The following is a 24,554-nucleotide window of genomic DNA, read 5'->3' on the forward strand; positions in this document are numbered from 1 at the left end:
CTTTTGGTGACGTATCTAAGAAACCACTGCCTAATCCAGAGACACAAAGATTTACACCTATGTTAATTTCTAGAAGTATTACAGCTTTAGGTGTGAGATCTATTTTGAGTTACTTTTTTATATATGGGATGCAACTGAGGTCCAAACTCACTCTTTTGTGTGTGGATGTCCAGCTATCCCAGCACCACCTGTTGAAAGGACTATTCTTTCTTCACTGAGTGGTCTCGGGGCACTTGTTAAAAATCAACTGAACAAAAATCGATGCATTTGTTTCTGGACTCTCGATTCTACGCTCTCGATCTACCGGTCTATATTCATGCCAGTACCACACTTCAGATTGCTGTGCCTTGTGATACACTGTGAAATCAGGACACGCGAGTCCTCCAACTTTGTTCTTTTTTCAAGAGTGCATGGCTTTCCAGGCACCACGGACTTCCATAGACCTTGAGGACCAGCCCTCCCATTTCTGCAAAAAAGGCCACTGGAATTTTGACAGAGACCACATTCAATCAGAGATCATTTCGGGAAGTGCCGCCACCATCTCAGCATCACATCTCCCAGCCACGACCACGTGGTGCCATTCCATTTACTTAGGTCTGCTGTCACTGCTCTCCGCAGTGTTAGGATTTTCAGTGTGCAATCCTTCCACTTCCTTGCTTTAATTTCTCCCTAGGTAGAGATTAGTTTTGACACTAGCATGCATAGAATTATCTTCTTAATTTTATTTTTGGATTGCTTATTTCAAGTATAGAACAAAGTGATCTGTGTGTGTGGATCTTGTACCCAGCTAATCTGGCAAACGTTGTTTATTATGGTATATTATGAACACTTCAGTCTTCTATACATAAAATTTCATCATCCATGACAGAAATTATTTTACTTCCTTTCCAATCTGAGTATCTTTATTTTTTAAACGTTCCCTTGCCTAACTGCCCTGACTAGAGCCTCCAGTGCGATGCTGAGTAGAAGTGCGGGAAATGGAACCCGTCTTGTCCCTGATCCTGGCGACGGAGTGCACACCCTTTCACCATTACGATGTTACCATTAGTGTTTCACAGATGCCCGTGATTAGATGACAAGTTCCTTTCTACTCCTAGTTTGAGTGCTGAATTTCACCAAATGCTTCTTCTGCATCAACTGGGTTGTGCTGAGTTATAACAAGACCCACTGCTCACCGGTATGAGCCCCCCTGGCATCACAGTACTAACCATGGAAGGCCCAAAGCAAAGAATGTAATACACTTGACATCAAGAAGGATTCCCTTTAGCTCTACCCCACGATGCATTTTCGAGAAATCCTACCAGCACAACTAGTGAAGTTCTTCTGGGGCATAAACGACTAGCTGAGCAAAGTAACTAGCAAATAAAAAATTTACCAATCCTGAAGATCCTAAGTCCTTCTCTAAACCCAGACCCCAAGTAAGAATACCAGTAAGGGCACCTGGGTGGCTCAGTTGGTTAAGCGGCTGCCTTCGGCTCGGGTCCTGATCCTGGAGTCCCTGGATCGAGTCCCGCATCGGGCTCCCTGCTCGGCAGGGAGTCTGCTTCTCCCTCTGACCCTCTCCCCTCTCGTGCTCTCTCTCTCAAATAAATAAATAAATAAATCTTTAAAAAAAAAAAAAAAGAATACCAGTAAATATAAAACCTTTAAAAAAAAAAAAGATAAATCTACTATAGTACAATGTTAGTATTCAGGTAGTCTGAGGAGTGTTTTGTAGGGTCCTTCTTACTTTTCTAGAAGTGTGAAGTTATACAAAAAGAAAAACATTTAAGAAAAACTTTACCAATGAGGCAAGATCTGAGATCAGTTGAAGTGACAGTTTTATTAATCCTAATATTGTATTCAACAGACAGGAATGCTTATTTAGTATCTTTTTCTTTAAATAAATAAAACCTACAGTTTGTTTTACACGTATTCTATGCAACAAGAGTTCTTCAAAATGAGTATCCCAAATGAAAGCTATCCCAGTCGTAAAGAGTTTGTTTTTGTCTTACCCCAGTGAATCGATGTTCAAAAATAGTAAAGAAAACAGTCTAGAGGAAAATCAATTTGGAAGTCTGTGCCTGATTCTATCCATCTACATTTGCCATCAATTCTCTGGTCCCACAATTAGTATCAACAAAATAAATAAAAAAGCCCAAATCACACAGAAGGCAGACCATCAATAAAGAACTGGTGGTACTTTTAAGGACTATTTTAAAAACACAAATGCAGGGCGCCTGGGTGGCTCAGTCGGTTAAGCGACCGCCTTCGGCTCAGGTCATGATCCTGGAGTCCCGGGATCGAGTCCCGCATCGGGCTCCCTGCTCGGTGGGGAGTCTGCTTCTCCCTCTGACCCTCCCCCCTCTCATGTGCTCTCTCTCATTCTCTCTCTTTCAAATAAATAAATAAAATCTTTAAAAAAAAAAAAAACACAAATGCATACAATGAATTAGTGGTATAATTAAGGACTACCTGAAAAACCTCACTGCTAGAAAATGCAAACTAAATGATTCTCAAGAAAAAAAGACAAAAGTATTACAAGTTAGAAATTAGGTACTAAATTTAAAAAAGATAATGAGCCAATTTGTGGCTCTAACTTTTAATTGGTAGCAATATATATGCCAGTAGGGTCCAGACAACAATTCCTACCCCAACCTCTGAAGAAAATCAGGTTCAAGTCAACTGGCAGCTATTCAAAGTTAGTATCACCCAAATTCATATAATTTACATATTAATTATTGGGTGGGGAAGGAGGTGGGATACAAATTTTTTATTAATAAAAAGGGGCAATTTGCATCTTTTTATAATCTTAACTTTTTTTCCTATATAAATCTTTTATTTCTAAATGTCATTCCAGGAAAATCTCGACTCTGTTTTATCTGGGAATGAGATAAAGTCCAACTTCAGTAAGAATTTGGGACTGCATCTATTTCCCATTAGGTGCTGCACGCTGGAATGTGGTATATACGGTAGATGTGGCAAAAGGAATGTTGGGGGAGGGTCAGCAGTCGAATCTGTGACTCTCTGTACAACTCACAACTTTTCTCTAAGTCTGAAATAATGTGAAAATAAACAGAAGAAAAATAATTTTAAAAATGCAATCACAGACACAAGATATCCAAATGTATAAAACCATCCCATGATTCAAGTCTAGAAAGACAGACAAATCCATTGGGAAAATGGGCAAAGGACAGGCATGGCAATTAGTAGAATAAAAATAACCAATAAACACAAAAAGCTGGCCAATCTCACTAGTAACCAGTAAAACACATCACAGGAGATGCTGCACACCACACAGTGGAGTAAAGACCCTTCCGAGAACGGAGTAGTGAGTGCTGACCAGGCTGGAGCAGCAGGAGCCACAGAGCGCCAACTGCGGGGGGACCAGCAGGGCCACCCCAGAGCTGGAAAGGGCAGAACCAAAATTTAAAGGATGCATTCCCCAACAGCGAGCAATCTCACCTCCCAGTGCTGACCTTAGAGAAACTGGTCAATATATACAGGGAGGCACGAGAAAGGATGTTCTTTTCAAGGATGTTCAAAAGGTTTACAACTAGCAAGACCAGAACGTCCATCAGAAGAGCTGCTACGTGGCAAATGGGACGTCCACGTTAGTATGTGTAGCACTAAAGGACAATGGTAACACCGCCACGGAAGGAGCCACAAGACGCGATGAGCGACCCACACCTGCACCTGGAGATGCCACTGAGTGCTTCGAAAGCACCCCTCAAAACCAACCCCCACAGTTGGCTCTGCAGCCGTGCTTGTTTTAAAAGCCACTGGTTCCAGCATGACTGGCCTATCAGGAAACTACGGGAGCACAACGCGCATTTCATGACTGCTTCCATCAAGTTCATCCACGAGAAACCAGGGGGACCAGGAACCCAGCACAGGGATGCACAGATCGCAGACACCCCACACTCCACTAGCCGCATCCATCCCTCCTGCGCCCCTGCGGCCGCAGCCCCCCGCTGCGCTGCAGGTGAGCCTCCCCCGCCGCGGCCACAGGCCCACAGCGCGCTTCTTCGAGGTAAAGGCCATACTCACTCAGAACGCAAGGACGCGTAGCCACGTAACGTGTGTCGACGGAACCACACCTTCTGTGAGGCTCCTGTCCTGTCCTGAGTGTCACTGACAAGGGCTGCGGGTGTGCCGCCCCTCCCCTGCTCCGTGTCAGAGCACCTGTGGGTTTTACCGTGTGACTGCAGAGCGCAGGGTCTTCAGGGACACACACGCTGCCTTCCAGCAGAACTGTCTATGGGCCCACAGCACATACAGAGACTCCACTAAAACCGCTGGCACCACAGACGTCCAAGTCTAACTCCTGTGCTGATCTCGCAGAGCCACAGAGCACGTGATGCTCCCCACGAGAATGAGGGGAGGCACGCGGAGACCTAGTCCTAGTCCCAGGCAGGGGATGGAAGCTCCCGATTTCCCACCGTTAAAACCGGGGTAATAATTTTCCACCGAGCACCCACAGCTCTGCTGCTCAGAGGGAACTGGCTTTCAAAGGTCTGCACAAACCATGCACGGCGTTCAAGGCGGCGTGCTGGCCTTCCCGGTGAAGGGAAAACAGCCGTCACGGAGACAAGATCAAGAGAGCACGGGCACCCACACCTCCTGAAGCCGAGTGCGAGGCTGGAAGGGCGTTCCTTACTTCGTGGTAAGTGTCCTCGAGCTCCCCGTCGTAGATCCAGCGGTAAAGGAAGCTCAGCACAGGATGGGACACCAAGCTGAGAATGTGCTGCACCAGCGACCTCACGTACGGGTCTCCCGTCTTCGTGTACGCGTGCACAGCAGACGCCAGCTCACCCCCTTTCCTTCCTGCGGGACACACGGAAGACACCCAAGTTACACTCCCCGGACACAGTTAACACAATGCTCATCAGCATGGCCAAGTAACCGAGTCGTGCGTCGGTTTCCTTACTATCACCCTGGACATCGGAGCAGTGCTTAGCATGTCTAGGGGCCCGGAGAGCGAGGGTCTGGCCCGGGCTGCACGAGTCAGAGCAGGGCACTCACCTCCCTCCTCATGGCCGCTCCCGAGCTATTCAAGAGCAAAACCCTGACTCGCTCTTCAACCTACAAAATGAACTTTCACCTTTTCTGACTGAGACACACATTAAGATTCACACTTGAGGGGCGCCTGGGCGGCTCAGTTGTTAAGCGACTGCCTTCGGCTCGGGTCGTGATCCCGGGGTCCGGGGATCGAGCCCCGCGTCGGGCTCCCTGCTCGGCGGGAAGCCTGCTTCTCCCTCTCCCACTCCCCCTGCTTGTGTTCCCTCTCTCGCTGTGTCTCTCTCTGCCAAATATATAAATAAAATCTTAAAAAAATTAAAAAAAAAAAAAAGATTCACACTTGATACTGCACTCTAAGACACAAATAAATATCCATAGAAGTTCTACAGAAGAATACTCGCACTTTACTGCTTTCTGTCTCCCTCCTGTTCCCTGCGGGTGTGATATGCTATCTCAATGTGCGGAACTGCTGCACCCTCCAGTCTGGCCGAGGCTTACAGTGAGGCAGCCGGCTCTACCCCCATGGGGCCCTGTGTCCTGGGGGTACAGCTCAGCAGCAAGGCCTGGAAGTGGCAAAAAGCAGGTCCAGAAACACAAGCACAAGAAAAGCTGGTGTTAAGAATTCGGGAAGTTATTAGACTGCTGAAAGATTTTAGGGAAGGACTGATGTGATCTGATGTGAATGAGATGCTTCCAAAGTGCGTGAGGGAGGGGCAGAGAGGTCAGCAGCCGAAGGAGCAGGAGGCCCAGGACTGGAGGGGTTAAGTGAACCGTGAAAGGGGAAGACAGAGGAGCAGTCTGGTAGGAACCCACATGGGGGTGCTCAGCATCTGAAAAAACAGACACGATTATTCACGGTGTTCCACTGCTTTCTCTTTTTGAGGGGAGGTGCCAGGAGGTGGGGGAGGCAGGGCACGGAGGGCATGGTGATGTCGGATCCAGACATGCTAAGAGTTCTGGCCCTGGGATCACCCAGCCGGAGGATGGCAGCAGACGCGGGCCGTGACCTAGGGGCTGACCACGGGCATCTCACACGTCTCACTCAGCCCTCGCAATCCTAAGTGGAGGCTATCAGTGGCCAAGCATTACAGACAAAGAGAAAAGATAAAGAGGTTCTTGGCCAAGGTAGCACAGTGAGAAAAAATGTTCAGAAGACAAGTAGAAATGCAGACCAAGAGCCCAGGAGAGGCCTCAGCCAGACATGCACACTTGAGAGCATGGAACTCACAGCTGGTGAGCCTAGACGTGGGCCATAATCTTGGGAGGAGGAAACCCCCAGGAAAGGCTGCTAGGTCAGAGACAAACAAAAGAGGCATAGAGATGAATAGTTACAGCACTGAGGACCACAAAATCCTGAAAAACTAGACCCTTTCCTTTCTTCCTTCATTTCAATGAAATACTAAGCTTCCACAAATACAAAGATGGGGCCGTGTTAGCAACTGGTTATTTCCCCTGTAAGTTACCTATTAGCTTGGATGTAACTGGCATACTTATGGCCGTCATTCGAAAGGACACACGAGAGCAGGCGCAAAAATAAACATAGATGACATTCCCTAAAATCTCTCTGAAATACAACAGGTCCACGAGACGCAGAACAACCTTGGCAGTGGTCCACCAGGGCTGCAAGAGTCTTCAGTCTTATCTTGGGGTCGTACGTCCAAACCAGCAGGCGCCGGAGTGTCAAGCTACTCTCAAGGCCCAAATTCACACCCTGATCATCCTCTAACTGTAGCTGAGAAACAATAAAGATGTAACGTGTAAGTACAAGTCACCAAATAGGTCCATTGTTTCTTAATCCACGTAACGTGCACGTGAAGCAAATGTCCCCTCTGAAAGAAAAGCAGCTCCTTCAAGCTACTAGTGATATGTTTACCTGGGCAACAGGACCCCAGCTGTGAGCAGTACTTGCCTCTGGAATACACCAAAACTTCACGGATATCCAGACCTTACAAACACTATTAGCAAACAAATTTTTATCTTTTAAAAGTAATTATGAAGAAACTTAAAAATTCTATGTAGTTGCAATTTTGTAACACTGCAAATCACAAAGAAATTAAAATACAAAGTTTACCTGGGAATGTAAAACAGAGAGCAACCGGTAGTATTCTTTCAGCTCCTGATGCAAGGCAGCACAAAAACTCTGCAGGAAAAAGTAGGTATTATGAAGCGCAACACTGTCCTCCCACTGGACACGGCCTCGCACATCGGCCCATGTGGAGCGCACAGTGCATCACCACTTTGGGTGCTCTGCAGGGTTTAAATCCCATCAACGGCCCTCCACAGGCTCCGTCACCACCACATCTACAGTCAACAACGTCAGGGAGGTGTCATGCCTTAGCACGAGCTTTGCAGAAAAGAAATGAAGAAAAAAAATACAAAACAGATCACAGCTAAAAGCGTATTTACTTTAGACAACACTCTTTTTAAGATTACATTCCTTCTAATCTTCAGAGTTAAAATCTAAGTTTCGCTAATGTTTTTAATTAGCAAAATTTAAGAACTAGCAACTCCATGCAAGTTCCTCCCAATTTTTCACTGTTGCTGTTTTTACCGTTCATTTCCCACACTCACATTATTAAAAACTTCACCGTACCTCTGTGATCTTAAATACTGCAAAGGTGTCAAGTCACAAACTGTAACAAAGACCTTCACATAGTCCTGAGATAAGAACTTTCTAGAATGAACTCTAGGATGTAAACCCAGGCATACTCAATGGGAAGAACACACAAAGGATAAAACCTGTTTTCTTTAAACATCAGCCTCCACACTTTTCTGCATATTTTAAAGCGATACACAATCTGTCATCTGTAGGTTTATTTTAATGCATTTACGTACTCTTCTGTGTTCACACTCCACCAACAGCTACCATGAACAATGTGCAGTATTTGGTCATCTCTGTCGATACACACTGTGGTCTCTATTTTCCTAAGGGGACACGATGGCTACAATGTTCTATTATCAAAATTTCTTTATTTAAAAAGAACCCTCTATTTAAAAATTACTTTCATAATAAGACTTTAAGTAGACTAAGCACTCCCCAAAACGAATGGTGTCCTAAACGTCCTGGTAACAATGAACGTACCTGACCCACAAGTCCAAATGAACGGTCTAGACTCCTCTGGTCAGTGTATTTTCTGATTTTATTATGTAACCATCCCAACTCTGCAAGTCTGAGTGTCGTATCCCTCAAAGATTTACTTAGGTTTGCCTAAAAAATAAATATATTAAGAGTTAAGAATTAACACTAGAATTTCAATTATTATTTTTGTCAATCATTCGTACTTTCAGTATAATTCTTAGGTTCCAACACGGAACCTAAAAGTGACTAATACGCTATCAATAAAGACAAAACGAGATTCTGGGAAACAAAAGCACCAGGTGCTGGAAGGGAAATAAGAGCCCTCCGTATGTGAGGCTCGGGCGGCACCACCCTGAGGTGTGACTGGTTGCACCCCCAGCGCGGCAGGGGCCTGTGTCCTCAGCCACCTCTTCCGACAGCTGGGAGTTGCAGAAGGCCGCAACAGCAACAAGAAGGGGCTGTGGGAAAGGAGGTTCTGGAAGGCGAACGCAGGAGAGCAGAAGCACCCTATCTGGAACTGTGTGTCAACAGCAAAGATGCCCCGCTGTACCTGTCCCTCGGGCACCTCTCGACACCACGGCACAGAACGCAGGAGGCAGACGCGGACGGAGAAGGGCCCAAACATGAGCCCGCGAGCCAGGAGCACACAGGAAACAGACACTGGGCCCTGACCGCGCACCTGACCGGCACAGCCAGGTTTGGAGATCCAGGCCCCGCTGTCCCAATCCCACCCTGTCACTGCTCCCAGCTGGCCTGGCTGACATCGGTCTCTCCTGCTCGAGCAGGTGTGGCGGGGCTAGTCACTGTACCTTGGCCTCCACTTTGTAACAGTTCTCCGTGTTGCTCATCTTGATGTTCTTGCCGTCTATGCCCTGGAAGACGTACAAAATGTCTCTGACAAGGGCTGCTTCGGTCACTTCCCCAGCACCTGAAAGATGGTTTTTATAAGAGAGCAATTACCAAACAACACATTTTAAGATGGAATAGATTTTAGGACGCAACTGGTTTTACATTACGTATCTGCAACCATGACAAAATTTTAAAACTAAAAAAAATGAGCCTAAGATGGAAAAAGTATGAAGTTCTAAGAAACAAGAATTTTCTGAAAAGGATATGGAGAGCAGGTAATTTCTCATACAAAAAGTCCTAAAGGAAAAAAAAAAAAAAAAAAGGCAGTGGAGCGCATGGCTGGTGGAGCATGCGTCTCTTGATCTCGGGGTCGTGAGTTCGAGCCCCACATTGGATGTGGAGATTACTTAAAAATAAAATCTTAAAAAATAAATAAATGAACAAACAAAGCAGTATGTGGGGGCTTAATATACCATCAAGGAGCAACACACACAAAAAAGAACAGCACAAATCAATCAGAAGGGATGGGTAATTATGTCGTAAGACGGCATTTGGAAAACTGGGTTGTTACACGGCACGCAGACAGATGTAGGTCCATTCTCAACCACATGAAGAGGAGTGGATAGAGTGGAAAAGTTATGATTTCCATAAACCTTGGAACAAACTAAGTCAGACTTTAGGTGTCACCCAATGATAAGGAGGCAGCGCTCAGAAATTCAAGTTATCAGTGGGAGGAAAAACGCAATGAGTATACAGGCAAGGTCGGCCCTCCCAGAACCAGGGTAGTGAGTCAGAGGGGAGGACAGCTTTGTATTTCAGTCGTGGAGAGAGTATTCCATAAATACCAATTACATCAAACTGCTGGCAGAACTGTTCAAATGTTACCTACCTATCATTATGGACCGGTCTGTCTACTTTTTCCCATCAGTTACTAAGAGAGAAGTGGGAATATCCATCTGTAACTGTGGGTCCGTCTGCGCTCCCTGTGGGGCTGTTAGTTTTCCTTTGTCCGACTGAAGCTCTGTCAGCAGGTGAATATGCACTCAGGAGTATCATCTCTTCCCGAAGAACGGACCCCTTCGTTGTCTGGAACGTCCCTCTGGCCCTGGCAACACTCGCAGCACAGTCTCCGTCGACAGAGACACAGCCCCCACCTTCCTGCAGTCAGTGTCTACAAGATGTATTTCTCCACCCGTTTACTTCCAACCTACTTGGGGCTCTATATTTAGAATTCATCTCTTTTGAGCAGTACGTAATTGTTTAAGTAGAATTTTTTAAATGTCCTTTAAATAGTGTCTAATCCATATACATTTCATGTGACTACGGACATGACTGGTTTAAATTTACCACTGCAGCATGTTTCCTGTTCACCCTGCTCTTCTTTCTAGCTTTGCACGTCCTGTCCTGCTCTCTTGGATTGATAAGTACACTGTGATGTACTTTATCTGTTAGCTTTGTATATTACACAGGCTTGAAGGCACTGGCTAGAGATCAGGAGTCACACAGAAAGGAGCGGAGAAGGGCACTCTTACTGTCTGGATGCCAGTCCCCCAGCCAAAGCGCCCCCAAGCTGTCCCATGTTACGGGACAGACAGAGGCGGGAAGTGCAGCTGCACAGGCCGGGCTCCGCGCTCCGGGCCGTGTCCCCAGGCGCACACGAGACACCCGGCCCTCGCCTTCCACGTAAGCACAGACAGCAGCCAGAGGGATTTCAGAACCTGCAGATGAGGAGCCAACAATAAAGCCCATTCCTCTATTCTCAGATGCTTATGTTCCAAACACTGCTATTCACAGGGCTCTCTTGAAAGAAACTCAAGCTTCCTTTTGGGATCTAGTGGAGCTTTAAAACTCTCCACGTGTCCACTTAGCCACCAAAGAAATCTTCAATGCATTTCTCCAATGTCCCAGGCACTGCCAGACTTCCCGAGCCATGTCAGACCACACTTAGGATTCCGAACCTCTCCTCATGAGAACCACCACCACTCAACAATTGCAAGCAAGGACTCCTCATCAGTATTTTAAAATAAGGGAAGCATAAATTCTAAATATGCCAAGAAAATCTACACTGAAGTCTATCTTTACTCACCACCTGCATCCCCTTCCCTCCTTGGTCTTGTCATGTTGCGAGAAACAGCGTTTGGGAGACCTTTTGAGGTAGTGGTTTGTGAAGAAGGCTGGTTTGCAGTTAAAGTCCATGCAAGACGTGACCCCAATTGCTGCCGAAGACAGTCTCCCACTCCCGGAGCGTGATGAGGCTGTCTGAAAGAAGGAGAGAGCATTTCATATCTCCAACCACCCAGGCTACTCACTTGAAAGACAAACCACTGCTGGAAACTCTGCTCATTACTATATTGGATTATGTAATGTTAGAGATCTGAGCTAGGTGAGTGACGGCCGCCCTACCCAAATCCATCAACTATCAGTCCAAGGGCTCTTTGGGACCTTTAAGCTGGCATTTGGGCTCTTACTGGCACCTCCCACATATTTCTTAGCATAAAAATCAAAACCTATTTGACTTTTCTTTACATACACATAACATACGTTACTCCTCTAAAACCACTTTGAAATTCACAACTAATTTTAACTTCAAACTTAACACCTTTCACCCGCTCAGCATTTGCTGACCACAGAAATTAAAAATCTGGTGTGCTGTCCCCTCTTCTGCATGCTCACTTGTCTCCCAGCATTTGCAGTGCTCGATAGGAAAAGAAATATCATAATTTGCAATTAATTTCAAAAATGTACAAATGTACAAAAAAATGTAAAGTCGAAGGCAAAAGCACAAAGGTCAAGACAGCTTTTGATGATTTGGAGAATATGACAAAGCTGCTCTTTGAGAGGCACCTGGGTGGGTCAGTCGATGAAGCATCTGCCTCTGGCTCAGGTCATGATCCCAGAGTCCTGGGATCGAGCCCCATGTCGGGATCCCTGCTCAGTGGGGAGTCTGCTTCTCCCTCTCCCTCTGCTTTCCCCTCCCCCTGCTTGTGTTCTCTCTCTGTCAAACAAATAAGATCTAAAAAAAAAAAAAAGCCGCTCTTTGAAATTCTAAGAACCCGATAGCTGATTTCTGAGGACATATGTTTTGACAATTCCAACAAAAATACTGCTTCCCAGGACTGCACCCCACAAACGAGCCTCAACGGGGCAGACTGGTTTACTCCAGCGCCAAACTGGCGGGACCCATCTGTCACCCACTGATGAAGTGAGAAGAGAAACAGAAACTGGAGAACAGCCCTTTCTCTCTCCTATCTTCAATGGGGAAAAAAAAGTCATCATTAGTACTTGTTAAACTATGACTTTCAATGCAGTTCTAAATTTAAGAGAAAAATTCTAAAGGACCACTTCAGTTCAAAGTTCTCTATACAGTTTTTTTTTTTATATCAGAACAATTACTTCAAATTCTAAGGCAAAAATGACAAAGTCTGTTGACTCTTTTAGCCAGAATACAAGTCAGGGATTAATTCTCTAGAACCTCTTCTGCTATCTTTCTAGAACACCAGACTGCATCTATAACCCGTGTATGATGCATACATTCGAGGTTCTACTGACGTGACGCAACTGTATTTACGTCACATGAGAACTTCCTATGATGCTATGCTCGTGTGGAACACATGTGACCATGAATCTCTAGTCACTGGTCTTCTGGAAAAATACCCATTTTATGACAGTCAGCTTTAACACGATTACGCATAGAAATATGTAAAAAGACAAGAAAAGCAAAGTTCCGAGTCCACCGCTGTATGAGCAGCTGCTTCACTCCCAACCACAAACTGCATCTCCTGCAAACATGATGAGATCTGCCAGCACGTTGCCCGTGCGTTCCTGGAGCTCCTCCTCTTCATTCACGAGCACTACACGGCACCATAATTATCAGTCTGAAGAAGATCTCATCAGCACTTGAGGACAAGACAGCTTTATTTTAGTTCACTTGTTTTTTAAATAATTCAATAAAGAGAATAGCACACATCAGTGAAGGGGACAATATTCACTGAGAGATAAATACGGGAATACAGCAAAGGAAATGTCAATCGGTTACCTCAAAATGGAAGGCCCATCCTGTCACATTTCTGAACCAGGGCCTTTACTCATATGTACTTGCATTAACAGGGTACGAGTAGACCAAAAATCATTACAGTCAACTGTGACTGGAAGAGGAAGAGTTCCCACGTGAAACGCGAGTTCTTGGAAAGAATAAAATCCTAAGAGGAAGCGTACCGGACGCAGTGCCTAGAACATTCCTGGCACACGCAGGGCTCTGAAGAGTTTCAGGGAACGCACAAATGCCTCATCAGAAGCCTGGGGATTCTGCTCTTGCTACCGGTTAAGCGCCGTGTGTGTGCAAGCCGGACCTACCCTGGGAGGAGAGACTGTGGTGTCGGGGCCAGGCCATTGACGGCGTACACACTTAGGCTGCTGACGCCACTGCTTCCCACGCTGGCAGCGCCCGAGGCCGACTGGGAGCTGCGGTCCTGGTAGCTCAGCGAGAGAGTCTGGGGCCTGGCACAGTAGTAGGGAGCCGAGTGCGCGTCTCTTGGTAGCGCGTGAGCGAGTAACGCAGCGTAGCTAGAAACCTGAAAATGGAGTCCATTAAGAATACAGAGATACAGGGGCGCCTGGGCGGCTCGGTCGGGTAAGCGTCCAGCTCTTGGTTTCGGTTCAGGTTCTAAGATTAAGCCCTGCGTCGGGCTCCACACTCAGTGCGGAGTCTGCTTCTCTCTCTCCCTCCCCCTGCTTGTGCGCTCACTCTCTCTAAAACAATAAAATCTTAAAAAAAAAAAAAGAATACAGAGATATAAAATTACAGAACACTTCCCAAACCAATAAAGATAGGAATATTCAGATTTTAGTTCTTTCTGTAATTGATTTCGTACTCAATAATTTGTTATACTTATGAAATATGGCAGAATTGATAAAGTTTCAGAAAGTTTTCTAAACTCCAAAACTGCCACATGGTCTGACAACCAACACATTCTTTAGAATCCAAGCAAATTAAATCCCAAATAATTACTCCAGTATTTTTGCAGGTATGGCATTATTCTAAGATCCAAGAGGGCTCATTACTCAGACGGAGACTTTCAACATAAACAGGCCTCCTGCACCCCACTCCTGCCCCCCTGGAGGCGCGCAAGTCTGTGTGTAGAGCACCTCCTCACACGAGAAACTCCAGGCTCACAGCAGCCAGAAAGCTCTTCCCAACACCACATGGGCCAGAGACTGAGCCCACAGGACAACGAAGTTCGCACTGGTATGACAGTAATTAATGTTCGTAATGAGATCTGAAGACACGAGAAAACCTGAAAGGTCCTCTAACTCATACAGAATTACAGCTGTGCTCCTATTAGTAACTTGTGAAAACTGTTTTTATGCTCTATTCCATGGGACACTGTTATATTTGAGGTAATAATGTCACTCTGGAAAACATCTTTAGGAAAAGCAGTGAGTGCCCTGTCTAAAGAAAGAAAGAGGGGCGCCTGGGTGGCTCAGTCGTTAAGCGTCTGCCTTCAGCTGAGGTCATGACCCCGGGGTCCTGGGATCGAGCCCCGCATTGGCCTCCTCCTTGCCCAGTGAGGAGTCTGCTTCTCCCTCTCCCTCTGCTTGTGTGTTCTCTCTCTCTCTCTCTCTGACAAATAAATAAATAAAATCTTAAAAAAATAAAGAAAAGAAAATCTCTTGACCTTCCATGACTACCAAGAACACTAGACAAGTTATTTTTTTCTCTTATTATTTTCTTAAGTACAGAAGCCAATTCCTATCAAAATTTGGTATAGTTGATCCAACAAGACACTAAGTGTGCTTTAAAAAGGCACTGAACACGTGGGTGGGCTCAGTCGGTTAGGCATCCAACTCTTGGTTTCAGCTCAGGTCATGATCGCATGGTCATGGGATGGAGCCCCATGTCGGGTTCCCTGCTCAGTGGGGAGTCTGCTTGGGATTCTCCCTCTCCTTCTGCCTCTCCCCCTACCCCATTCCCAGTGCAGGCTCTCTCTAAAATAAATAAATAAATCTTTAAAAGAAAAAGGCACTAAGCTGCTCAAACAGAGCCTCTCACCTTGTTCGGCTGCTTGCGTGGATCTTCACTAAGGCTTAGCAAGAGGTAGAGAATTGACCATTTATTTTTCAAAACTCCCTGTTTAAAAAGAAAACATTAAAAGAACAAGTTTGCACTACTCTCCAGTTTTATCTACCTTTCTCCTAAATTATCCTTATTTCCAAAATAGAAACGCAATTTTTAAAATTCACATGGTAACAATTCTAAGTGTGCTCATTTTTCAGGTATTGCAAACAGCACTACCCATTAGAAGTCTGGAAATAACATCTCAGTAGATCATTACCCCCTGAAAACTAACTCCAAAGTCCCTAATGAGAACATGTTTTTGAATTACCCTATTTCAGATTCCGGAATAACAGCAAGTCCCCCTTAAAGTAATTGTTAGAATAACCAACTTCCTAAACATAGTGATTATTTTTTTAATTTTATTTTATTATGTTATTAGTCACCATACAATACATCATTAGTGTTTGATGTAGTGATCCACGCTTCATTGTTTTCGTACTCCATGCAGTACGTGCCCTCCTTAGTGATTATAAGAAAAATGCCATCATAAAACAGGTGAATGCTCTTCCCCCCCTTTATCAAAGTGCCATTTAGGCCATAAAAGAGCATTATAGAAAGAAAAAAAAAAGGAATTCTAAAGCACACAACGTAAGTCTCAGCGTCACAAATACCTAAACTCAAAATTCTGAAGTAAGAGTTGCCAGAACTAGTAAACGCCCCCGGTTTCTATGTAAGGTTGTCATATGGATTTCATTAACTTCCATTTGTCTATCACTCCAGCCTGATTCACAACCATTAACAGCAGCCCACCCTCAATACACTTTTTCCCAAATTTACAGAGCATTTCTACTCTATTCATATGGCCTTACCTTTTGGATGCACAAGCTAGAATACATAAATACCTTTATTTAGAAAACTATGGGAAGGTTATTTACCTTACACAAGGTTCTTCATTATATAAAATATGCCTTGAAAGTTTTTTTTAAAGAAAAAGCTCATCTCAGGTATTTAACTCATGGTCTAACTTAAAAAACTGATTTACACGTGATTTTCCAGAAATAATAAACTCACCAGCCCTGACAGAGTCCTCACTCTGGTGGCAAAGAGACAGATGAGCAGACACACTTTGGTGGATACGTGACATCTCAGACATGGGGGCTGGGGGGTCACGGAAGTGGCCCATCACTTATGAAAGGACCCCCAGAGAGGACAGGGTCTCCTAGAAGATTGGGTGATGCACATGCAGAGGAGGGAGCAGGCATGGCCTTCTCGGGTAACTGAAGACAGATAAACCCGGCTAAAGCCAGGCAGGAACATGGACGCTGAAAATGGAATGAACCATCAGACAAAGGGGTCTCCTGTGTGGGACCGAGAAATGGGACAGCAGAAAGCCTCTGAAGGCCTGACTCTACCTGCTAACAGTCCCCGGAGGCACTGGAGACAAAACGAGATGCACAGGAAACTGCAGTCATTTGGGAGGACACAGCCTAGGGCGAGGTGGGCACTCGGTGACCCAGCATGCACCCAACCTTCACGGCCCCCTGCGGGCAGGCCCCGGGCTCCCAGGGCTCAGGGACCCTTGGGGCCTACCCACCCGCCTCCAAAGGGCCGCTCCTCACCAGATCCCATCTCCTGGAAGGGTCGGGGGCAATCAGCTAACAGCACACTGCCACTTACAGGAGGCACGGGGGGACGTCCTCCACACGTCACCTCCGGCCATCGGCACAACCACGCGGGGACACAGGCTTTAGTCTCTTCGCTCCGCAAATGACAGAAGCAAAGGTGAAAACCTTAATCACCTACCTACATCACAGAGCCAAGGTCTGCCTGACTCCAAAGGGGACAGATGAGAGGCAGGCCTGAGGGGAACATTTAACAAGACTTGGGGACACAGCGGCCGTGGGGAGAGAGGCGGCCTCAATGTGACACCCAGGTTTCTAACTCTGGGCAACAGACGATGTCATCACTCACCAAAGAGGAAAACACAGAGGAAAGAGCATGGCTGTGAACGGCCGCCTGGGGTATGAGACGAGAAAATACAGAAGTGCTCCTTCCAGGTCCCAGGGCACCGAGCCACCGGGCCCCGGGGGAGAGCGGGTACGGATGCCCGCGGGCCTCGGGAGACAGCTCAAGTGTTACCAGCGCAGCGGGAGTCCCGGGTTAGACCCACAGCTCTGGCTTGAAAAAATAATGACAACATACAGGGTGGAGAGCAGAGGAAATTAGAAAAGCGAATAAAACTGTGCACCAAAACCCCAGCAAATGGCATCTGTGAAGGAGGAGGCACCATTTCTGTTAACAGAAGAACAGCCCGAAGAGCGTGCGATGTGGGGACAGTGCAGAGGTCGGTGACCAGCAAGGAGCCTGAGGGCCTGGGGAGGACATGGCTCCCCAGAGCCAGATAGCAGGGCGTGGGGGGGTGGGGGCTGTCCGCACAGCCCAGGGGCACCGTGGAGCCAGCGCCAAGCCGCTGCCTGGCAGAAGGGGTGGAGCAGCTCGGCCTCGCTGTCCGTGCACCCTGTCAGCTCCAGGTGAAGCCAAGCAGGGGCGGCCCCCCACAGCCCAGAGCCGGGCACGGAAGGGTGGGGGGAGGTCTGCTGGGCAACCAGGGCAAACAACTCCAGCATACAGGTGTTTTAGATGCTTCTAAACCACTTCAGACCCTGTTATCTTAGATTCTGAAATCTCAAGAGCCCTGATTCCGACATAAAACCTCAAGCGTACCGGGCACCAGAGCTGGAGGACCATCAGAAGAAGCAGCCTCGTAAAGCAGTTACTAACCCATGCCGGCGACACAGAACCTCCTCCAGGATTCAAACCCTCCCGACCACGGTCGCCTCCTGCGCAGGCCGGCCAGCCACCGGCCCCCGTGACCCTCCACACCCCGGCGCCACCCCTCACCACCTGCCCCTTTCTCCTGGCCCGCACCACAATGCCCCTGCTGACCTCCCCCCACCATCCTCCTCTCTCTAGCTCTGTCACCCACAGTCCAGACCGCCGCCCAGGAATTCCAGGTCCCCTTCCCCAACATCACTCTCTCCACCTCCCAAGTCCTGCCCATGCCTCACAGGATGCACAGCCGAGAAGGCCCTCAGTGAGAAGATAAAACATCAAAACCAGGAACCATGTGTTTTAGCAAAACGATGGGATGGCTGGGGGCGCCTGGGTGGCTCAGTGGGCTGGGTGACTGCCTTTGGCTCAGGTCACGATCCTGGGGTCCCGAGATCGAGTCCCGCATCGGGCTCCCCACTCAGCGGGCAGTCTGCTTCTCCCTCTAACCCTTCCCCCTCTCATGCTCTCTCTCTCGCTCTCTCTCATTCTCTCTCAAATAAATAAAATCTTTAAAAAAAAATTTTAAAAAAGATGGCTGTTACTCTGCACATGTTTTTCTAATTAGTTTAATTACTAGTGTTATGCTATTGTGTCCTAATATTGTTCATCCTGCTTCAGCCACGCAATGAGCCAAGCTGGTTTTGGGGGTCAGCACTAGGAAGCTGACTGTCTAAAACACTGTTTAGGAATAAGCATTCAGTGTTCCAAACAAAATTTTGGAAAACAACCATTTTAAATTAGAAATAAAGAGAAAGACTTAAAGAGTTTAATTACTAACAGCTTTAAGCACAACTCAGTAAAAACCAGTGTACTTGATGAACAAAGCATGAAACTTCTGTGGATCTCTCTTCTCTATGACAGGGGGAGACAGCTAGATGAACTATGCTCCTGTCCTGTCAGAATCACAAAACTCTCACCCTATGACTCAGTGAGTTTATTCGGGTACAGGAGGGCAGAGTCTTCTATTTAAAAAAAAAAAAAAAAAAGTTTAAAAAAAACACAAACCACTTGTGTGCAAGTTATCAACATCCAATCACAAAATGTTCAAAATCAAAATCTTTTTTCATTTATTCACTTTAACAGCACCGATCAGGGCCTGATATCAGAACACTAACGCGTATCTCGAAGACAAGCTCTCGCTGTTCCGTGCAGTCAGGACTCCCACCAGCGTGCTTCCTCCCCGTGAGGACAGGAAGCCTTCTGTACCATAAACTCAGCTGCGTGTAATTCCGATGACTTTCCCCATGTGGCTTCCTTCGTCTTTATAAGCAAGGTGGCATTAAATCCAGCTAAAACTGACTTTTAATACTGACAAGCTCTTAGAAAGCAAACACAATCTACAATTAAGACCCATTACCCAAGGCAGAACAGTGAGATGTGACAGCACAAGTCCCCAGAGGGGTGTGACGTCCCATGCCCTGTGGGACACGTGGTACCTGTGAGCGCAGCTTTCTGTGCAGTTCCGAAAACAAGGCGGCGTCCGCTTCTCGTCTTTGCCGTACAACTGAAAAGTCAGAAGAGGAAAGGGGCGTGTTAACCATGTACACCGAAATCCCTTTTATGATCCTGTTTCACCCACGGTAACAGATAACCGACGTCTGAAAAGAATCCTGAGCTTAAGAATAGAAATAACTCACCAACAAATGACACTTCAGCTCTACGAATTTGGCCAATGCCTTTAATCTCTCTGACATTTGTAAAATACGGACAATATGAGGCTGGAATCAAAGTTTATGAGAAAGTTAGCCAAAGCAATAGAAATGACGGGACCTTTTAGATTCTATCTACAAATATGAATAAGCAGTCCAGTGAGGCCCACTACAACCAGTTTAACTCATTAATGACTGCCTGGAAGGAGAGATGTAAAGTAACAATACCGTGGGAATGGTAAATTCAAAGGGCAATAACCAAAACCTTTATCGTTCATGACAGCCTGACTTGGAACCACACGTAAGCATTTCTGTGAACATGGAGAGCAAATACTAGTAAACGTCTTCAGACGCCTGCCCCATAACTCACTAGTTTCCCGAAAGCCACAGTAACACGCGAGGAGCCCATGCCCTGATCCGTTCCATGAGGGATGAGGCTGCACGCTGGGCCCGGGGCCCTGAGGGAGGAGACCCCACGCACCAGCTGTGCACGCGTGCCCCTCACAGGAACCCAGCCACCCCCCTGCTCCGGAAGAAGAGGCACCACCTTCGCCATCTAGCTGACAGCAGCAGGACTGCTTTCTTAAAATGTCATCAGCCAAGTTCACTTAGCTCTAAATGCTCCAACTGGTTTGCAGAAAGACAGTAACTGGCTTGATGGCCAATACTTTTCCATATACATCAGCTAGGAACGGTCTTGGTATCATGTTCTGATCTTATGAACCACATACCAGAAGTTTCATCATCCCAATCACATCTGCACTATCAAGTCATCCTATGCAGAAAGGTAAAGCAATCTTTAAAAATGTATTGTTACAAAATGCATTCAACCAAACTAATGCAATTAAAATCTAATATAACTTATTTCCTTTTAAAACATATAAAAATACTCCAAATAAATAAAATCATCAAGTTAAGCAAGAGATGTTCTTTCTATAGAATGAGACCGACACTAATTCATACATGCAAAATAATCATGGGACAATAAAACAGTAAATAATACAAATAAAAATAAACAGAATATTCACCAGAAAGTGATGTTTTATCTATCAGATTGCAAAACAAATCTTTGTACCCCACTCACTAATGTGAAAAATTAAGAAATCATTAGGTGTTAAATTTTGTCACACATGATGAGTTTTGTAATTTGTTTCAGTATAAAACATACTAGCATTTTATATTTTAAGTCAGCCATATAAAATGGAAAATTATTTGTGTTATTCAACAACTAATCTACCAAAGCCTGTAATCAAATATCAAAAATATTAAAATGTAAAACTTGCATCTAAGAATTAATGAAATACGGTAAGTCAGTGGAGACCGTTACATGAGAGGACCATCAGTAACACTCCACAGACAGCAGCTGAGCCACCGCAGAGCCGGGGACTACGAGGGGGTGCTGACAGCGAGGGGCGCCCAACAGAAGCGATGGACACCTGGTGGGAAGAGGCAGAAGAGCGCGCTGTGTCAATATACAGCAAGCCTCCTTAAAAACGCAGAAGATACACCCACATCAACTATGCATGGCTAAAGCTTTCTTCTTAAAGGAAATCCCAAGACTTCCTTGCAATAACCACTCCAACAAGGTCACTGCCAGTCCTGTGACTCTGAGTTTAGACAAACTGTTTTCTTTATTTAAATTCAATTAGCCAGCAAGTAGTACATTAGTCTCGGACGTAGTGTTCAATATTCATCGGTTGCGTACAACACCCAGTGCTCATCGCATCACGTGCCCTCCTTAATGCCCGTGACAAACTATTTTTAACTACTACACGTATGCGTAATACGCTCACCAGGCGGCCTCAAGATGTAAATTTGCAAAGGGAATGGTCTGTTAATAGAGTACCTCACAAATGGAGTTGTCACTAATAATCCAAAATGTAAGATACTCTGAAGTCTGAAATACAAAAATAATCTAAGATGTGACAGTCATCAGGGTTCAAGAAGAGTCATGTTCGTAATTACGTGCAGTTTTATAGACAAGAAATGTAAATAAAAATAAGATGTCAGAGGTTAACAGCAGGATAAACACTCCATCCGCGGCCCTCCCATAAATAACACACCGCGCTCAGGAACACCAACGGACGGCTCATTCAGGGCGGACCGCTCACAGGCCCGGCGGTGAGGCAGTCGAGCGCCACCGCCAGGCCAGCGGGCCGCCTCCCCTCCGGCCGGGCCGCGCGGCTCGCCTCGCCGCAGGGCGCGCACAGACCGCTGGCCAGACGCAGTGAAGGACGCACCAGCGGGGGGCTGGAGGCTATGCCGCGAAGAAGGGAAGAAGGGAAGTCCTGGAAGGTGTCATCACGGGTTGGCCGACACGGTCACAGGCCAGGCCGAAGCCCATCTTGTCTGGGCAGTTAACAGCCAGGCCTTAGCAGGGAGAGCGTGCGGACCCTCGTGGCAAGGCTTGCTCTGCTGGCAGCCGAAGCGGGGCGAGGACAGCCCGGAGAGCTGTGAGGAGCAGGCCTCTGGAGAAAAACCACCCTCCGACTGGCACGGGACGAACTTGCCTACATTGATCCTTCTGTGCAAAGCCTCCCTCCCTCCGACAGTCCCGAGTACAGGGAGGCGGCAGAGCCCCACCTCACGCCATCAGAGAACAAACACATCGGCAACCCCACGCTAATGAAGGAAGAGCTTTCTGTATCAGCTGAGAATGACAACGTTCACAAGTGCTAAAGTACTAGAAGTCTGGATGTTGACAATCAATAGAAGTAATACTGAGCTGCTTACTGCCAAGAGAATGGTCTACACTATCTGGTCAAAACGTGCATAATAAATACTGCAAACCACAAGGCGCACAGGAGCTCACCTAAGCCCTTCACGTCCCTCACTCTCACATTATGCTGTTACACGGTATTTAAAACAAGCCTCGGGGCGCCGGAGTGGCTCCGCCGGTGAGGCGTCCGACTCTTGATTTCTGCTCAGGTCATGATCTCAGGGTGGTGGGATCGAGCCCCAGGTCAGGCTCCGTGCTCTGCAGGGAGTCTGCTTCTCTCCCTCTCCCTCTGGCCCTCCCCTCACGCTCTCCACCTCAAATAAATAAATAAATCTTTGAAAAAAATAAAAAATAAAACAAGCCTCTTGCACTATATTCTAATAAAAGACACAGTTAAGTTGTCCATATTTTTAATATATGTTTTTATATACACGTAGCAGCACCTGTAATTACACTGTGCCTGGGACCACACGTGTACATACGTGTGTATGTATATGCACGTACACAAGTTCAAGAATCCTACACACCATACACCAAAGAAAAATACGTACGTTCTTTCTTGATTTTTTCAGCTACAAGAAATTCGTCTCTTTCAACAGTTGGGGCGAAGTTGCTGCCAATAACTCGCACAGCATACTGGAACTGCTGGGCTACGTCAGCTGCAAGGTGAACACAAGGATGCAAATTACTGCCAGTCAGGGTAAGTTCTGATCACCTCGTGTTTCCAGGGGGAGACAGTGGGCTGGGCACATCTATCTACCTCCCACCTTCCTAAGATTCCAACTAAGGGGACAGAGGAGCTATTAAGAAACCAAAGCAAATGAATGAATAAAATACAGTTCCATAAAATAAGAAAGGGAGACAGTAACAGGCCTGCAGTCTGAAGAATCCTAGGAGACAGACATGAGATGGGCTCATAATCATAAAAAAAGGAGCAGGGAAAGTCACAGCCCGAACACAGTCCGTGAGAAGTAGACCCGTTCCAGAGAACTCCCAAGAAGCTCCAAGGCTGACTGGCGTCCACAAAAATGGAAAACCAAAGAGGGTATTGAGAATCAAAGTGAGCCAACTAACTTAACGGACCATGTTTGCACCTCGGATCAAGAGGATGGCTTAAACACAGATGTCTGCCTCCACTCCCTTCAACAACCCCACTAAACTGAGAATAAAGAATTTTGTGTTTGTTTTTACAAAAGCAGAAACCCACAAGGGCAAAGAAAACAAGGCAGAAACCACACCAAAGAGAAGTCAACCAGTGTGAGAAGCTGGAAGGCAAATGGATTGGTGGGAACTGGTTCAGGACAGTGAGACTTGAAGTTCAATGTCCGCTTGGGAGGGGGGAAGGGGCACACAACACAAATACCAACAAGAAACTCAGTTCCCTCTGCAGAAGCCCAGGGAGGCTCCGGAGAAGAGGGAACTCCACAGCTCAGAAGACGTGAATGAACTGGGGCAGAAGAGGACTGGTGGGAAGTCTGGCTGGAAAACAGACTCCTGGGTCCTCTACCCCTTCCCATTCAACCCAGACAACCACGGAGGACCTCACCCAGGCAAATCATAGAGGGTCTGGCTGGGACACTAGGACAGCAAAGGACACGAAGTAAAAGCAGCAGACTGAACTTACGGATCCCAGCCCTCCTTCCCAGACACTGGGAGTCAATATCCCTACACAGTAACATTAGCAACACCCCCTACCTTCCCACTGAGGCACAATCACCCCGCAGGGTGCACCCCAACCTACACCAGGCAAAAACCATGAACAAGATGAAATCCCCAGACAGTCCCACAGGCACCATGGGCAGAAGTGCCTTTCCCGGTCATCGGAAAAATAAGCGAAGAGAAAATGAGCCAGGATGCAGACCTGAGCACCCCAACAACAAGCCAAGCCTAGCCAAGCCTAAGTGATGCTTACAGAACGTCTGCTCACCAACTAAAGAATGCACATTTTTTTCAAATACACATGGAACACTCACCAGGACAGACTACACTGGGGGTCACAAAACAAACTTCATCAAATACAAAATAACTAAAATTATTCGAAGTATACTCTCTACCAATAACAGAATTAAACCTGAAATCAGTAATGAAATGGTATCTGAAAAATCCTCAACCATCTGGAAGGCAATCAACATAATACTATATAACACAATGGCCAGACAAAGTCTCAAAGAAAATCAGAAAATATCTTGAACAGGGGCGCCTGGGTGGCTCAGTCATTAAGCGCCTGCCTTCAGCTCAAGTCACGATCCCAGAGTCCTGGGATCGAGCCCCGCATCGGGCTCCCTGCTCCGCGGGAAGCCTGCTTCTCCTTCTCCCAATCCCCCTGCTTGTGTTCCCTCTCTCGCTGTGTCTCTCTGTCAAATAAATAAA

At 46.5% G+C, this 24,554-nt stretch overlaps 1 protein-coding gene across 3 annotated transcripts in view; it reads right to left on the reverse strand.

The window, feature by feature from the left end:
* TUBGCP3 (tubulin gamma complex component 3) overlaps positions 1-24,554 on the reverse strand; it is a 72,608-nt gene that overhangs the window by 38,440 nt on the left and 9,614 nt on the right. Inside the window, exons 2-12 of one of the 3 annotated variants that reach the window (XM_081815213.1) lie at positions 22,736-22,843; positions 19,454-19,534; positions 19,253-19,320; positions 14,979-15,056; positions 13,283-13,500; positions 11,016-11,188; positions 8,890-9,008; positions 8,084-8,209; positions 7,073-7,141; positions 6,601-6,733; positions 4,640-4,806 (exon numbers count right to left, since the gene is read on the reverse strand). In XM_081815213.1, the coding sequence (XP_081671339.1) occupies positions 4,640-4,806; positions 6,601-6,733; positions 7,073-7,141; positions 8,084-8,209; positions 8,890-9,008; positions 11,016-11,188; positions 13,283-13,500; positions 14,979-15,056; positions 19,253-19,320; positions 19,454-19,534; positions 22,736-22,843 (1,340 nt within the window). The remainder of the gene's footprint in view (positions 1-4,639; positions 4,807-6,600; positions 6,734-7,072; positions 7,142-8,083; positions 8,210-8,889; positions 9,009-11,015; positions 11,189-13,282; positions 13,501-14,978; positions 15,057-19,252; positions 19,321-19,453; positions 19,535-22,735; positions 22,844-24,554) is intronic. The other 2 variants (XM_081815214.1, XM_081815215.1) reach the window with 2 other exon arrangements.

Source organism: Leptonychotes weddellii, chromosome 3 (genome assembly GCF_054177405.1).
Source record: "Leptonychotes weddellii isolate Sample4059 chromosome 3, ASM5417740v2, whole genome shotgun sequence".
Lineage (NCBI taxonomy): Eukaryota > Metazoa > Chordata > Mammalia > Carnivora > Phocidae > Leptonychotes > Leptonychotes weddellii.